General features: G+C 43.4%; 1 protein-coding gene across 4 annotated transcripts in view; it reads left to right on the top strand.

Moving 5' to 3' along the window:
- Positions 1-17,219, top strand: part of LOC110531778 (protein phosphatase 3 catalytic subunit alpha) — a 99,436-nt gene that overhangs the window by 51,223 nt on the left and 30,994 nt on the right. For all 4 annotated transcript variants that reach the window (XM_021615192.3, XM_021615190.3, XM_021615191.3 and 1 more), the window contains exons 3-8: positions 4,968-5,092; positions 5,257-5,368; positions 5,717-5,862; positions 6,997-7,136; positions 12,017-12,094; positions 12,757-12,851. In XM_021615192.3, coding sequence (XP_021470867.1) covers positions 4,968-5,092; positions 5,257-5,368; positions 5,717-5,862; positions 6,997-7,136; positions 12,017-12,094; positions 12,757-12,851 — 696 coding nt within the window. The remainder of the gene's footprint in view (positions 1-4,967; positions 5,093-5,256; positions 5,369-5,716; positions 5,863-6,996; positions 7,137-12,016; positions 12,095-12,756; positions 12,852-17,219) is intronic.

Below are 17,219 nucleotides of genomic sequence, written 5' to 3'. Positions count from 1 at the left end.
GAGAGCTACCATCCTGTAGGTTTTCACTCCAAACCTGTTCCTGGAGAGCTACCATCCTGTAGGTTTTCACTCCAAACCTGTTCCTGGAGAGCTACCATCCTGTAGGTTTTCACTCCAAACCTGTTCCTGGAGAGCTACCATCCTGTAGGTTTTCACTCCAAACCTGTTCCTGGAGAGCTACCATCCTGTAGGTTTTCACTCCAACCCTGTTCCTGGAGAGCTACCATCCTGTAGGTTTTCACTCCAACCCTGTTCCTGGAGAGCTACCATCCTGTAGGTTTTCACTCCAACCCTGTTCCTGGAGAGCTACCATCCTGTAGGTTTTCACTCCAACCCTAATCTAGCACACCTGATTCTAGTAATTAGCTCGTTGATAAACTGAACCAGGTTAGTTACAACTGGGGTTGGAGCGAAAACATACAAGAAGGTACAGAAGCTCTCCAGGAACAGGGTTGGACACCTCTGGTATAGAGTTGGCTTGCATTGATTTACAGTTAGTATTGCTTACAACATGCAGTTAAATCCTGGTCATGAGATTGATCTTAAATCACACATTATAAAACTGAATAGTCGTAACTTGTTATGGCGCAAAGTGTTAGCGCGTTGTGGTTAGCAGCCATGTGAAAAGTCCTTTGTATTTAACAAGTTGGTGTGAAAAGCCTCTGAAAGTTACATTCTTTCATTGTAGGGTTGTTTCCATAGTGATCATGGTCAGCCTTGGTGTACAGTGCTGGCTGAGAAACCAATGAGCGAGAGGGATTTTGACTTTCTATAATTCTATCATTTCCTTTAATGACATATGATTAGGGGATCGATGCTGCCTTACAAACATCTACCTTTTTGTAGTAAGCGAGATTGAACATCCACTTTGCACAGTGAGCTGCGTCTCAGACAGCGTGAATTGAATAGCATTTGTAACACCATACTGTTGACTCTGAGAGGAAGCGCATTAGAAATGATAACCCTTTAAGTCTAAATCCAGAAATTAAACCATTTGCAAAGAGTGGGGATTCTCCAAAGACAAAATGACAAAATGAGAGTTTACGGTGCATATGCGGAGGATAAATTCTCTCTTCTCTTCCTCGTGCCTCAGGGGGTTTGCAACTCGAGCTAATGGCTTTCCTTCAACAGATGATAATTGGAACTGTCTTCAATACAGTTCTACGGGCTTACTCTCGAAATCTTTAGATGCATGCTTAAAGACAGGCATGCAAACAAATCAGAGGATGGTTTTGGTATTCATTGCCAAGGACCCATTTAATATCAGTGCTATAGCAACTGTGTTTCAGGCAACTGTAGTTGGCTGGCGTTGTCTTTTGCTACTGTATATCAGTGTCATTTTTTAACATGAATGTTCATGTTGTTTAGCGTTTTCTCACTGAAATGTAAGGTTAGAAAAATGGAGGGGGAATTATCGACCAATGTTTGTGAATAGCCCACACACTCAGAATATAAATACAGTATTTGTTTTGTTTGTTGTTCAAACCAATCAGGGAATTCTTTGTGTGATAATATAAACTATGATTGGCTGGTCGTGAAGGTTGACTGGCAGCTGGATATGGCACTCTGCTCCGACCACTGCAATGGGTCTACAAAGAAATGACTGGGTTGTTCCTGGCTGGTCTGGGTTCTGTAATCACAGTCCCAGCATGCTTGCTGTCAGTGTGTGGCCAGCGGGTGACAAACATCGGAAGGCCCTGTGGGCTGTGGCTCCTTGGCTCTCCGGGGAGCAGTGGGCCAGAGGGGCAATGGAAAACCAATTCTATTTGACTGAGTGGCGAATGGAGTGATCATGGAGTGATTGAGTCAGGCCAGTCACAGTGTGGGTCATGTTGGGTTGTTGACTGGAGCGATTGATTGATGGATGAGGTGGGGATGTGATTAACATCAAAGTTGTCACATTAGTGTAAAGTAGACCAATGGGACTAAATAAGTTAATGCCCCATCACTCTGTTATTAAGAATGGAGAGCGGGAGAGTACAGTACATTTTTCGCCACTGCATGTTACCATACAATTGCAGACAAGAACAACACTCTATAGTTGAGATCTCAACAGGCATTGGGATACATGTTTTTCCTCCATAATAGCATACTTGTGTTCCTTAATAATAATAATAGGCTGTGCAAGTGATGTTCCTTTCATAGATTTCAGTCAGTATTCTATGAATAAAAAGCACAGGGAAGTGACTCATGTCATAGCGAGACAGACATATTTTATTCTATTAAAGATGCCACCCGGAGTCTGAGAAAGAGGGAAATGTTGGCGCTTCCATAATGTAAATGTTGATAGGAGCTATGGCTGAACGACAGCTTTATTGATTCATTTGTCATGTTACCTCATTATACTCTCACTAACATTATACCCTCACTACCAACGAGGTATCAGTGTACAGCTCTTTCCAGTGGTGCTTGTAAGAATAAAATGGCCAATTCAAAAGGTTATTGGGTTATTGAAGAACTACTCGTATACTGAGTATAATGCTTTTTTTTTTTTTTACTGTTGATAAGTAGTCTTGCTATATCTCCCTTCACATTTACAGTGGTCCTTCTTGGTTTGAGTAAGGTCCAACGCGACAGACATTCTGTAAAGGTGTTGCATTTATCTTGAAAGAAAACAGGAACTTGACACAATGTCGAGGGTTTGGCAAACTCAAATGTTTTTAACGCTAAGAAATGTAGTCCGATACAGTATAAGAGTAGGTTAGGTCATGTTGATTGGTGGCGCAGGTTAGTCAAAGCAGAGCTCACTATGTAATGCAGCACTAAGTCGCTTGGTTTTCATGTTTTATGCATGATGCGTGTAGTATTATGAAAGGATACAGGCGAGACAACACCTTTTTGTACCAGTTGATCCAGGTTCAATTGGCTGGCAACATTACAGTACAGAAACAGAAGACACTTCACGCTTGCAAATCCTCTCCAGGCAAATTGTATGAAACATGCTTGGAATTGAAGCCTTTCTGTTTGTCAGGTGAGAGAAGTAGTTGCATTGTGTATTGGAACTGGGTACTGTATATATGAACTAATAATTGCCCCTGTAAATATAAGCTATTGTGCCTCTTGGGATCAGAGAGTGGCTTATGATAATGATAAATGTGACTATGATGTTTATGTATTAGGGGGAACACTTGCCCAAAACTCTTGCCCATTATATGTCCAGGGTCCATATAATTCTTCTTAACATGTACATGAATCATGATACCACAAACAAACTCCCTCAAAGGGTATACGTAAGTGTAATTATGAATTTTTACTGCACAGGAAAACTGCACTTTTAAAGAGGACTAAGCAAATAGTTTTGAATATGTGACCCACCCCCTGGATTTGGTCCTATGCAGCAACATTTTAAATTGTGTTTTATTTTACATTGGATAAAAATACAGACTCAGAGCAAGAAAAGTATATATCATACACTGCAGTTGAGGAAGATTGAGAAAGTAACTTGTAACCCCACTTTTGAGAAAATTAGCCTTGAATGTTTGTTTTTTTACACCTACTGGAGAGCTCTTCTTTGGCTCCACCCATTCACACCCTCTTAATCCTTAGCCCCACCCATCTCTTTAAGGATTCACGTGAGGCCATGTGCCGAACAGAGTGAGTAGTGTAGTAAACAAACAAAGATTTCAAGACTAAAAGTGGTCAAATTAGTAGCAAAAATTATTATTACAAAAAGGAAAAACTCCAAAAAACTATGGACACTTGAGCCTATATCCTAATCTGATTTTGGTACAGGTCATGTTGCTCATGTTATTGTCTGTGGTAAACACACACTATATCAAATGAAATCTAAGCTTGTCACATGCACAGGATACAGAAGGTGTAAACGGTACCGTGAAATGGTTACTTGCATAGTAGAAATATCAAAAACAGAAAGTGTCCAGATAAAAATATTTTGTAAATATTTTATAATTTTTAGATGATGCTTACCCAGACACACTTGTTTAAATTGATGGGTCATGTGAAAATGCTATAACCACCCCCCAGCCACATCTAGCTAAGTGGATGGGTCACTATTGTCTATACATGTACATATGTTCATGGAATTAAATAGATGGCCGTAATCCCCCCAAGACACACCTGACTAACTTGATGGGTTGTAATCACCTGGGGAAGTGAAGTATTTTGTTTAGACATGTATCTAGCTAGCTAGATACGAATAATTAGAATACTATTGCGACACAGATCATACACGTAACGTTAGCTAGCGAGCCCGAAAGCTAATGTTCGCTAGCTACAGTATCTAACAGTACGCTTGTATTTGCAATGAGAACAACTTTCTGACTAAATTAGAAACGTATCATATCTGGAAATGTAGCTAGACTCTTACCCATTTACATGGATGAATGCTTCATGGCAGACTGGAACCATTGAACTCTGTTTTGTTTGACCAGCGTTGTGTCAAGTACCTCCGGTTCACACTGACCGTGGAGTGTGCAGGCGGTAGTTCATCACAACTTTTTCCAACTGTTCTGTCGATAGCGCCTGCTAAATTCAGGGCATCAATGTTGTTGAGAAAAGTAGCCAAACGTTTGTAGTTCTCGATGGCTAACGTTATATCGCTCAAAAAAGCCGCTGTAGAAATGATTTTCACCACATACTGAGCAGCTCACGTTATAGACAGAAGCATGCTACATGGCAGACCAATCCAAACTCATCTCCCGGCATGTCCAGCCCATCCATTATCTTAGCCAACCATGCCTAGCGGGAAGGTTGTCTTTTTCTGTGGCTAAACCAACTAGGCTCGGTATTGAAAAATTGTATTCATATTTACAGATGGAATACAAGGCACATGAAAGTAAACATTTTTTTTTTAAAGAATTTGGATCAAAAGAAATAAAAAAAGACGTTCAAATGCCTCTCCTGTGAAGTAGTGAAATGCAACATACTTCCTGAAACGGGTCACATATAAAAGTGAAGAATTGTAAGATTTGTTGTTTCTGCTTTCCTCCCATGTGTGTTTCCTGTAGTTTGCGGAGACATCCATGGCCAGTTCTTTGACCTGATGAAGCTGTTTGAAGTAGGAGGGTCACCAGCTAGCACACGATACCTTTTCCTGGGCGACTACGTCGACAGAGGATATTTCAGTATCGAAGTAAGTGTTTCAGCCTGTTCTAAGAACATTAAGTTAAAGAAGGAAATGGTTGATGCTTTTGCGTTTGTACATCTGAAACTACTGTTGGTTATACTGTGTTGTAAAAAATATGTTCTCAAAAAATATGCAGATTCATTCCCAATCTCTTTGTTGTTCTCTTTCAGTGTGTGCTGTACTTGTGGGCCTTAAAGATCCTATACCCCAAAACACTCTTTTTGCTTCGTGGGAACCACGAATGTAGACATTTGACGGAGTATTTCACATTTAAGCAGGAATGTAAGTCTGGTTTGAGTTTTTCATTCTAAAGCATTGTACATTCAGCCCGGCGCTTAACTTTCAAACGTTCACACAGAAATGTTCTTCTTGGCATAGTATGAAAACAGATATTTGCTCTCTCCTTGATAGGTATTTACATCTGAACTATTGCTGTTGTGTTCGGGCTCAGAGTCTAAATAAAATACCAAGGGCAGAGTGAAATTATGCTTATGAGTTTTTTTTATGTCCTTTGGAGGTTTTCTGACACTTTTGAAATGCTTTCCGACCCACCACACTGCCCTAGTGTGTAAGAGCTAGGGGTGTTTGGCCTGGCAACACTCACTCCCTGCCCTATTTCCAACTTGACAGGTAGAATTAAGTATTCGGAGCGGGTGTACGATGCGTGTATGGACGCCTTCGACTGCCTTCCTCTGGCCGCCCTTATGAACCAGCAGTTCCTGTGCGTACACGGAGGACTGTCCCCAGAAATCACAAACCTTGACGACATCAGGAAAGTACGTGTCCTCCCGAACCACGTCGCCTGCATGACCATGCAATATGCTTGTCATTTGAGCTGCTACACTATCATTCAGAATGATCTCCTATTTCACTGTTGATAAAGTATTAAATTCATGGATACATTGGATATTGATGTTGTACTGTTTCTATGCTGTGTGAATAGATTGCATGTGTGGTTTAAACAAGGTTTCATTAAAAGCATAATGGGTGTTCAGTATAAGTAAGATAATCAACTTTCCCTTGTAACAAACATTCACATGGACTTTATTCTAATGGAATTTATCACGTGAAATGCACTTAAATTAGGATACAGATACGTTTACACAGAGCATTGTGCAAACTGTTTCTTTCCCCGTTTTGCTGTTCATGAAAATGAAGACTTTACCCATTTCCCTTGAAATATTTCCTTTGAAAAGAATGACCTTGATAATACAACATGGATTACCTCGCTCTCAATTCGCTCTCAAACGATGCCCCTAGCTAACAGGAGAGTTACATTCGGGCAGAGTCTGGACCGCTCTGATTAAAAATGTTGAAGAGTCGGATCCTGCTTTCTCTCAAATTCAATAACGGCAATTGGATTTTGTGGCTGCAATCAGAGGGTCTCTGTAATCCAATCTGCACTATTGAAGTGTCCATTATCCTACAGTATATACTTTCTCTGGAGAAATCGATACGGTTACTCTGAATGACTGTCGTGAGCTTTTGGCTGATCACATCAATTTGTACCTTTTCCATCCCATTTCTGAAGAGGAAGTATTAGTGTGGGCAAGATTGAATATACCTATTCATGTTTTCTGCTCATAATAGGCACACATTGTCATCCAGTCCACATGTTGTGGGTGTCTTTCACTCAAACACGATGCACCGTTGTAAAACAGAGACCCTACCAACAGTTTTTTTAATTTTAACCACAGTTCAATGTAGCAAGACTAATTGTCAAATCAAGATCCATCTCAAGTCTTTTACAATGACAAAAACAACCACTTTTCCATAGGTATCACTTGAGCAACACCAACCCATTGAGGAAGCTAAACTGACTGAGTTTCCTCATAGATTACACATTTTCCTGACCGCTTGACGTTGTCTTTCCCTGTCTCTCCTAACTCTGTGTCCCTCTCTCTTTGCAGTTAGACAGATTCAAAGAGCCCCCTGCGTACGGGCCCATGTGTGACCTGCTGTGGTCGGACCCCCTGGAAGACTTTGGGAATGAGAAAAGCCAAGAGCACTTCACACACAACACAGTGAGAGGCTGCTCCTACTTCTACAGGTGGGCCATCAACAGCATCACCTCCTTCACAAGCTGCGTAGTGTGAAAAATGCTGTGAATGTGTTCATTTATTCTTTACAGTGCACATTATTAAGGTTGCACTATGTAGGAAGTGCTACGCCATTTCCTGGTTGCTAAAATTCTAATAGTTCGCCTAATTTCAGTTTATGTGATAAAACAAGCAAGTATAGTGTAGAGAATCATTGTTCCATCTAAACCGCTGTGAAATATATCTTCCATAACCAAAACTATTGTATTTTCAGCTGTTTGAAGCTGGTTTATAAAACCAAAAGTAAAAGACGCAAAAAACTAAACTTAAGACTAGGAAGCCTAGAAATAGCGCACAAATAAACTTGCTTTCAATGAGACATAGCTATAACTTACATTTCTATGTGAATTTGGTCGGTCACCCAAAAAGTTATATATTGCATCTTTAAGAATGCTATTTTCATGTCAATGTAGAAATGCTGGTGGAAGTGTGTGTGTGTGTGTGTGTGTGTGTGTGTGTGTGTGTGTGTGTCATACAATGGACTTGACATTGATCTTAGTGCAACACCTCTGGGCTCTACAGTAATATAACCATTCAAATAGAACAGAGTCCCGGTTCTATTGAAGCATCACTCAACCTTCCTTTGCCAAATCCTTCCAACCCAAGTAATTCTGCCAAATGTTCATTTTCATTCAGTCCCCTTCCAACTCCCTCAGTCTTTCTTCTATTGTCTGTATGTACACATACACACTTTCTGTGGATATGACAGTAACCGTATAACCTGCATTTGTCATTATCCCAGAGAAACGGGCTTCTCTCTCATTACTCTGTCGCAAGTGTTTATGGAGCACACATATTAACTCCCCTTAAACAGATCCCAGTCGCAGGCAAAGCAAACAAAGGAATGGCTGGAAGCACGGAGGGAGCTCACTCTGTCCGGAATATAATGAACAGGGCCACAGTCCTCTCCAAATGTGTATTTTAGTGCTCTAGTGTCCAGTCATTACAGGTGGATAAACACTCTATGGCCCTGGCATGCCAGTGGTAAAACCAGCCTGAAGCAGCATAAGCAATCAAATGTTGTGTCTCCTTGAGTGTGCTACACACTGATTTGCAGATTATTATTTTTTTCAAAACATTATTATTGCATTATATTTTGTATCATGGTCAAAAGGTATTTGAACCTTTTTGAATGGCTCTGTGTTCATTTTACACTTATGCTAAACTAAGTGGCCAAAGTTAGCAGGTCCATGGAAAGCCTCAAAGGTGCATGAGTGCGTTCAGACACCCAAAGAGCTCTATCTAGAATAGAATAAACGTTGGACAGACTTTTTGCAGTTTGTAAATTGATGTCATTTGAAAAGAGACTGCATATCATCTTTGGTAGAGACTTTACCCATAATGCAGGACTATTTCAAAGTCCTCCTATTTGAGGAGGATACCAGCACAAACTTTGCTCTTTTGACCCCAGGAAGGCACCAGCTAAAGGGGATTCAATAAAGACTAAAGAATGTACACTGAGTGTACAAAACATCTTTCCATGACATAGACTGACCTGGTGAATCCAGGTGAAAGCTATGATCCCTTATTGATGTCACTTGTTCAATCCACTTCTAACAGTGTAGATGAAGGGGAGGAGACAGGTTAAAGAATGATTTTTATGTCTTGAGACAATTGAGACTTGGATTGTGTATGTGTGCCATTGAGGGTGAATGGGAAAGACAAAAGATTGAAGTGCCTTTGAACGGGGTATGGTAGTAGGTGCCAGGCGCACCGGTTTGTGTCAAGAACTGCAACGCTGCTGGGTTTTTCATGCTCAACAGTTTCCCGTGTGTATCAGGAATGGTCCACCACCAGGAGGACATCCAGCCAACTTGGGGAAGGATCGGATTGGAGCATTGGAGTCAACATGGGCCAGTATCCCTGTGGAATGCTTTCGACACCTTCAAGAGTCCATGCCCCGACGAGACTGTTCTGAGGGCAAGAACTCAGTATTAGGAATATGTTCCTTGTGTTTGTTATACTCACTGTATAGTGTTTTATGTGGGAACAATAATTGTTATTTGCATTCAAAATGTTATTTTGGTCAGGGCTGTGAGATAGATTTGTAGATGAACCAACAGTTTGCTTTAAATGGTCTCGCTTGACTATCTGCTAGACAACACATGCCCGGTCAGGGCGTGAAATGTCACCCCTGTCACTTGAGAGAGGGTAAGACAGTCGTGTTGATGCTCTCGGGTTCTGCCAGTGATATTTCCATCGTATGGCCCTGCCACCGCAGAGATATCTCTGATATCTGAGTGATAGGGATTCAGTATACTACATCGAGTAGTATCGACTATCGAAAGAAAGACAGTGATTTGACAGTGATAGACCCTGTTCGAATACTCCTAATGTATCTTTCCTTCCTCGCTTCCTTGAAGTAATCACAAACCAGACAATTACTAGATGGGTTTTTAGCAAACTTGCCATTGCTTTCAACAGTTAGGGCATGTCAGATCAGTGATTACTTCAGGGAAGCAAGGAATAAAGGATGCATTTTAAGAGTATATGAACAGATAATTGCTGTTGTAGTATAAACACTTCAGCATTTCAAACAGGATAGTACAGTAAAACTCCAGTCCAGGTTAGCTGCTTCCTCTTGTACCTCTATCCCAACAGCCCCCTGTGTCTTCTTGGTTTGGCTTACATTCCTCTGTGGCTTTTGGCTTGCATTCCAAGTGGCACTCTATTTCCTACATAGTGCACTACTTTTGGTCAAGAGTAGTGCACTAAATAGGAAATAGAGTGCCATTTGAAACATAGCCTTGTTGTTTTTCCCAGTGTCGTCGTTTGGATCTGCCTGCAAGGCTCATTGTAATTGCCAGCATACTGGCATGCTGCGTTTATGGGCAAGCTTCAAGTTCCAGACTGAAAGGAGAACAATTCGCCAATCTGAGAGAAAATAATCAGTTTGGTGCTTTTTCCTGGCTTCTGGCAACTGTTTTACCCCAGCGCCATAGGCCCCCTCATAACTGTTTTACCCCAGCGCCATAGGCCCCCTCATAACTGTTTTACACACTACTGAGGCATGAAATTGCACATGAATACAGGCCCCATCTTTTCAAGCCTAGCACAGACACTGTACTGTGTGGTCGACTGTTTTTGAGTAGCCTAAACAGGAAATGACATGGTATTTTAGATGCTTTATGCAAATAGCCCTTGAATGGATTTTGTCTGTTCAGATGATGCACAGCGTACACTGTCAGGTTTGAAGTAGACAGGATGTGCATTTGTTTGTTTATTTGTCAGGGACTCTCACAACGGTTTGGGATGGATCACATCTGCGCTCCATCCCAAAACAGATGTCAATTGCGTTCAGCACAAAATGTCTTTAGTCTTCCGAGCAGTGCCTACAGTAGCAACAGCATCTGCTGATGCCCGGAGAAACAAATAGGAGTGAAAATAATCAATTAAGATGGATAATGAGCTACTTTTTTATTTTCCTCGAAGCGATGCTATCACACCAGAAAGAAACCACGCGCACTTTGGTTATCGTACCCGCTGTCGGTGGTGCTTTCTCCCCTCGGGTCATCAGTAACAGAACAAGGAACGTGACACCGTACCCATTTCTAGGTGTAAGTCCACCTGGAGTGACAAAACAAAGCAGGCCTCTCAGCTAGGAAGCCTGCAGTGTAACTGTGCCCCTCAAAGCATACCCGTCTGACAAGGAAGTGCAAATTGAGACGGATCGGTTCACTTTTGTTCAAGTTAGAGTATACCTTACCCGTTCTCTTGTCTACTTTCTATTCTGGATATTAACTGGAGGCGGAGGGCTATGGCTGTTACGAGTTGGCCCGAAGTGCAAGGCCATCTACCTGTCTCACAAAGCAGTGAGCTAACCCTTTAGCCCCGAAAGCGTTCAGCAATGGAGAACCACATTGATTAAAGGGCACAACCATTGTTAGACTAATTAGCAATATCCAGAAACAAACACTTGAGTTTAGCCTTCAGCCCCGCACTTAATTATCAAACACACACGTCAGATTATTTCCAAATGACAGCTGAAGTGTCGTTTTGTCAATGGGAAAATGCGTTGCCTGTTGTGACCTAAACTGAAATAAACATGAGTCGGTTCCACGGTGAGTTTGGTTCTTTGAACAATGATTGCTTTCATGTTTCGTCAGGTTCATCGAATAACCTTCTAAAGTTGTTGTGGTGGGGAGTTCTGAAATGATTATGACACACAGCTCTGTTGTGTTTCCCCAAGGTCTGGAAGTTCATGTGCACTCACTTACTTACTAAACGTTCCTTCTCTGGGAGTTTTCAATGTAACTGGCTTCAAGGGGGTTGTTGGCTGGCTGGCCGGCTAGTGTGACTAGGGCCTCCCTCACTGAGTGCAAAATCACATTTTGGGTTCTTTGGGAATTAAAGGTTATGGCATGGAAAATCCTGAAACTTTACTAAATTGTAATTGCTGGCAGTTTATTTTGGCCACCTCAAATCTCAGACTGATCAGAGCTGCATGAGTACGCAAAAGCTGCACGTGCGCGCACACACACACACACACACACACACACACACACACACACACACACACACTGAATACTTATAGAAACCACAAGGTTGAGATTTTATGCTGGATCCTTTGTTTGCCCTTTCCAATGGTTACATGATGAAGGTGCCTGCTATTAAAATACACTTGAATGAATATCTATTTTAAGTGTCAATCCACTGGGCACACACTGGTTGAATCAGCGTAGTTTCCACATCATTTTAATGAAATTACGTTGAACCAACGTGGAATAGAAGTTGATTTGACGTCTGTGCCCAGTGGGAAAGAAATCGAATCACTGCTTTTTGATCAAATTATAGCCGTTAATCAAGCATGTGTCGTCTTGTCTTTCAACAGTTATCCTGCTGTCTGCGACTTTCTACAACACAATAACTTATTATCGGTCATTCGAGCCCATGAAGCACAGGACGCTGGGTAAGTCCACCCCCCCCCCCCCCACCCCACCGCTAACTGTTACAGCCGTTCACCTTGGTCAACTATGTCGCTTGAGCCTACCCAGGAAACATCCTGCGCTTGCAAAAAAATAGTGTTGAATTGAACTTTATTGAGTTTGGTCGCCAGTGCCCCCTCAAAGGACCGTGACACCCTTGGTAGCAAGCATGCCATAACATTTGAGAAAAGGGGCTGATGAGGCAGAGGCTCCTCCTCAAACTGACAGAAGGCGTGTCACCCTATTTGTTTACTGCTCCTCCACGAAGACTGTCCGGCCCACTCAAAGAGAAAAAAACAGCTTGACCTACTAGCTAGCCTTAGGCACAGATCTAGGATCAGGTAACCCTTCCAAAAAATGTATTTAATTAGCCCTCGGGCCATCGTGGACTTTATACACATAATAATAATGTGTTACATCCGCTGTACATAATCTAGCAGACACTTTTATCCCGAACAGTTATGCATGCATACATTTTATATACAGATGGTCCCGGGAATCAAACCCACTATCCTGGCATTGCAAGCACCATGCTCTACCAACTGAGCTACAGAGGGCCACACTGTGCTGCAGAAGACCACAAGTACAGTTATAGGTAGTGTTCTTGTAACAGTGGTGGTGCTGATGATGTTGTCTCTCCCTCTAGGTACCGCATGTACAGGAAGAGCCAGACGACAGGGTTTCCTTCTCTCATCACCATCTTCTCAGCACCCAACTACCTAGACGTCTACAACAACAAAGGCAAGCACAGAGTGAATCGTACTCATTACCGCATTAATTGGTTCATTTGTTATGGATAATTTACCACTTGCCAGTGGAGGCTGGTGGGGGGGGTGGACTATAGGAGGACGGGCTCATTGTAATGGCTGGAAAGGAAAACATGGAACCGAGTCAAACATGTGGTTTCCATATGTTTGATATGTGTAATACAGCTCTGTTCATTCCATTCCAGCCATTACAATGAGCCCGTCCTCCTATAGCTTCTCCCACCAGCCTCCTCTGTTGTATGCTGCCCTAGAGTTAGGCTTCGCTCAGTCAATGAGATAAGATTTGGAAGGATGGCCTCGCGACACAACCTGACTCTATTGAACTAGTTTACGGTTGAAGTTGTCAGACACGGATGTTCATACAACATCACAAAAGTAAATATCTTTTCAAAGTGCATTTTAAATCACAACACACTTTACAGTGAAACAAAAAAGCAAAGCGAACAAAGAAAAACAGTACAGAGAATCCACAATTGAATCACACTGTACTTGACACAGTGTGATCAGATCAAATGTACGCTTCCTCTACATTAGAGAGAGTGAAAGGGAGAGAGAGAAAGGGGGACAGTGAGAAAGGGAGAGAGAGAATGAAAGGGGGACAGTGAGAAAGGGAGAGAGAGAGAAAGAAAGGGGGAGAGCGAGAAAGGGAGAGAGATAAAGGGGGAGAGAGAAAGAAAGGGGGTCAGTGAGAAAGGGAGAGAGAGAAAGAAAGGGGGACAGTGAGAAAGGGAGAGAGAGAGAAAGGGAGAGAGAGAAAGAAAGGGGAACAGTGAGAAAGGAAGAGAGAGAGAGAGAAATGGGGACAGTGAGAAAGGGAGAGAGAGAAAAAAAGTGGGACAGTGAGAAAGGGAGAGAGAGAAACAAAGGGGAACAGTGAGAAAGGGAGAGAGAGAAAGAAAGGGGGACAGTGAGAAAGGGAGAGAGAGAGAAAGGGAGAGAGAGAAAGAAAGGGGGACAGTGAGAAGAGGGGGAGAGAAAGAAAGGGGGACAGTGAGAAAGGGAGAGAGAGAGAGAAAGGGAGAGAGAGAAAGAAAGAAAGGGGGACAGTGAGAAAGGGAGAGAGAGAAAGAAAGGGGGACAGTGAGAAAGGGAGAGAGAGAGAGAGAAGGGGGACAGTGAGAAAGGGAGAGAGAGAGAAAGAAAGGGGGACAGTGAGAAGAGGGGGAGAGAAAGAAAGGGGGACAGTGAGAAAGGGAGAGAGAGAGAGAGAAAGGGAAAGGGGGACAGTGAGAAAGGGAGAGAGAGAGAGAGAAGGGAGAGAAAGAGAAAGAAAGGGGGACAGTGAGAAAGGGAGAGAGAGAGAAAGGGAGACAGAGAGAAAGGGAGAGAGAAAGAGAAAGAAAGGGGGACAGTGAGAAAGGGAGAGAGAGAAAGAGAAAGAAAGGGGGACAGTGAGAAAGGGAGAGAGAGAGAAAGGGAGAGAGAGAAAGAGAAAGAAAGGGGGACAGTGAGAAAGGGAGAGAGAGAGAAAGGGAGAGAGAGAAAGAAAGGGGGACAGTGAGAAAGGGAGAGAAAGAAAGGGAGAGGGAGAGAAAGAGAAAGAAAGGGGGACAGTGAGAAAGGGAGAGAGAGGGAGAGAGAGAGAAAGGGAGAGAGAGAAAGAAAGGGAGAGAGAAAGGGAGAGAAAGATAGAAAGGGGGACAGTGAGAAAGGGAAAGAGCACGCACACAGTGCCGTGGTTCCAAAACGTTTCACGCGTCTCTTGGGTTGGGTGGGGATGGGATGGACTGGCTGTGGTCCATTTGGCATGCAGTGTCCCAGCACACTCTGGAGGAGGCTGGACACACAGACAGACCTTTATGAAGTGAGTCAGCACAAAAAGTCCAAGAGCGACTCTTTTTGTCCAATCGGGGAACCACAGGGGAATTTAGGGAGAGAATGGGAGAAGGGAAATGGGGCTGTTTTTGACACACACACTCATGGGGGCATATTTTCGCATAGGTGTGAATTGGGGCAAAGCCCGGTGATGAGTTTCCTTGCGGGCATGTGTCATGATGGTGTGTAGTAGGATTTACTGCAAGGACATCTACAGAAGGAGAGCGGTTTGGAGTTTTTTTGTGAGCCTTACAATGGCTGATGTTCACAGCCCCGTCCAGGTTGTTTTTGTTTTTGCCTTGATGTTCCCTAATCTCAGCCCACCTTGATATCTGATCCCAGCTTTGCCAACTCAAAGGTAAAGCGCTTTAAATAGCTGACCTTCTGAAGCACATTCAGGAACGCATGCCATTACTCAGCCCGGGCTCCTGCACAACTAGACACCCCCCCCCCCCCCCCCTCCATCCCACTCTTTTAGTTTTATTGTGCATTTAACGCTGATTGCGTATTTCTTCAGAGTTTTAATGTATTTAATAGGGTGCTCAGTTTTCTAGGATTATTTTCTTTTCTCTTGAAACAACATGGGATTCTTCACCCTGTAGTCCTACAGACGTTCTAACTAAGGAGTTAAGAGGAGTACATTATATCATTTGTTATTTCTGTGAAGAACCGCCCAATGAGGCATATAATATGGTTCGAATGGGGCAGGGCGCCCAATTGAAATGCAAGTGACCGTAATAGATTGAACTTCTCTCGTCTTGGACTGGGATCTCGGTTGCGAGTGCCGCAGTCTCGTGATTGATGGCCAATCGATGGCAGCTGTAAATCTAAAAGGGGCCAGTCGGCTAAGCCCGTCAGTCTTTGCAGAGAGAGGGGGGGGGGTTGCCAGAATCAGATTAACCAGCCTCCTCCAAATCAGTCTGCGGTCAGTGTAACCTCACTCAGAGTGGAGATTTGGCAACCCTGACAAAGGCAGGAACCCCCCAGCCGGTGGTCTCGCAGGCAAATAAATAAAATAAAATAAACACAAAGGCCACCATTGCCGAGTCGACGTAATGCAACAGCCAAATAACTCTTTATTTTATTTTTTTAAGGGTTTGATCAATCGTGGAATCGGATGGTTCCGTCACCGAGCTACTCGGGTGGCTAGTCTACACGGTCTCATGTCAGGGGTCAAGTTGTCTGTAGCCACATAAGCTGGAGCTGAGTGATCACTCGGCCAATGTCTCCCCCCCCCCCCCCTCTCACTGACCTGTAAACATGAAAACTGTCTGCTGAAAAACAATATGGGTGGCAAGTTTAGTCGCTGGTGTCAGACAGCTTGGGTTCCTCCAGTCAAGAAGACGGGGAATGACACCGCTCCCCAAGTCTATTTCGGAGCGGCAGAGGATTGTCACGCAGTGAAACGAGAACTGAGGGGTTCTCCCCCATCGGAGACAGTAGCTCCTCATACCCCAGAATCCCCTTGTCACTTGAATTCCCAAGACATGTGACTAGGGACTTAGTCGCCGTTCCCATCAGGGATTTGGGAGGTGGAGTTTGGTTTTATTTGAGGAGAAGAGGGTTAAAGCTACTGTGGTGTGATACTGTTGTGATATAAGATATAAGATATGCTTGTGGCAACTATTTATACTTCTAGTACAGTTTATCAGACCTGGGCTCAAAGGAATCTATCTTGTTGAATGCTATATTGGCAAGCTGCTCAACTAAAACCAGCGAATGACCCTTCGCTGGGCCTGCCTCTTGGACAGCAGTTACGCATATCCAAACATGGCACACATAGTATCAGACGTTTACTGGATTTTCCCCTGCCATATGTTGTTGATTGAGTTTAGACCGTTGGAAATGTGACTGGGAGACAGATGGGAATAGATGGACGATTTGAAAGTGTCAGACTGGGGATTCAGGCTTGGGTGTTGCGAAGTTGTGTTGATCACGAGGTGAAACATTTAGCCTACCTGCCTCCGAGACAGTCACATAGTTCCCGCTCCCTCCTGCTATTCATTGATAGAATGAAAATAGAGATGGAGATGGATGGAGATGTGCTGTTGCTCTAGAGAGGGCTGGCTCAGAGATATGGCCCGAGGTCAGAGTTCGGACTCTGTTTCCTGTGGGATTGGCATGTGGCCACATGATCGGTGCTGAGCGTGGAGTAAAGAGTAGGATGGCATTCCCGAGGCAGGACTACAGGGAACAAGGGAATTTTCCACCTCGTCACAGTTGACAGCGTGGGGACCTTCTCTGGTAATTCTCCAGGGACCCCCCTCCCCCCCTCCCCCCATAGAGTCAGAGCAAGTCTGAGCATAAACGGGTATGTTCTCTGTTCTGTTTTCCCTTCTGGATTTCTGGTCGGGTAGCTGGATGGGAATCTTGGCATGAGAGGACCAGTTAACCAGTAAACGTTCCTAGTCCATCATCCATCATTTACTCACCATCCTTTTGTGATTTATCTGATTTCTTAGAACTGCAGTTATGATCAAAGACCTCAATTACTATTGGTCAATGACATTGACAACTCAATCTGCTT

The sequence above is a fragment of the Oncorhynchus mykiss genome, chromosome 9 (assembly GCF_057628025.1).
Source record: "Oncorhynchus mykiss isolate SJ-2025 chromosome 9, ASM5762802v1, whole genome shotgun sequence".
Lineage (NCBI taxonomy): Eukaryota > Metazoa > Chordata > Actinopteri > Salmoniformes > Salmonidae > Oncorhynchus > Oncorhynchus mykiss.
Note: the sequence above shows the minus strand (reverse complement) of the source record. Positions and strands in the feature narration are given on the sequence as shown.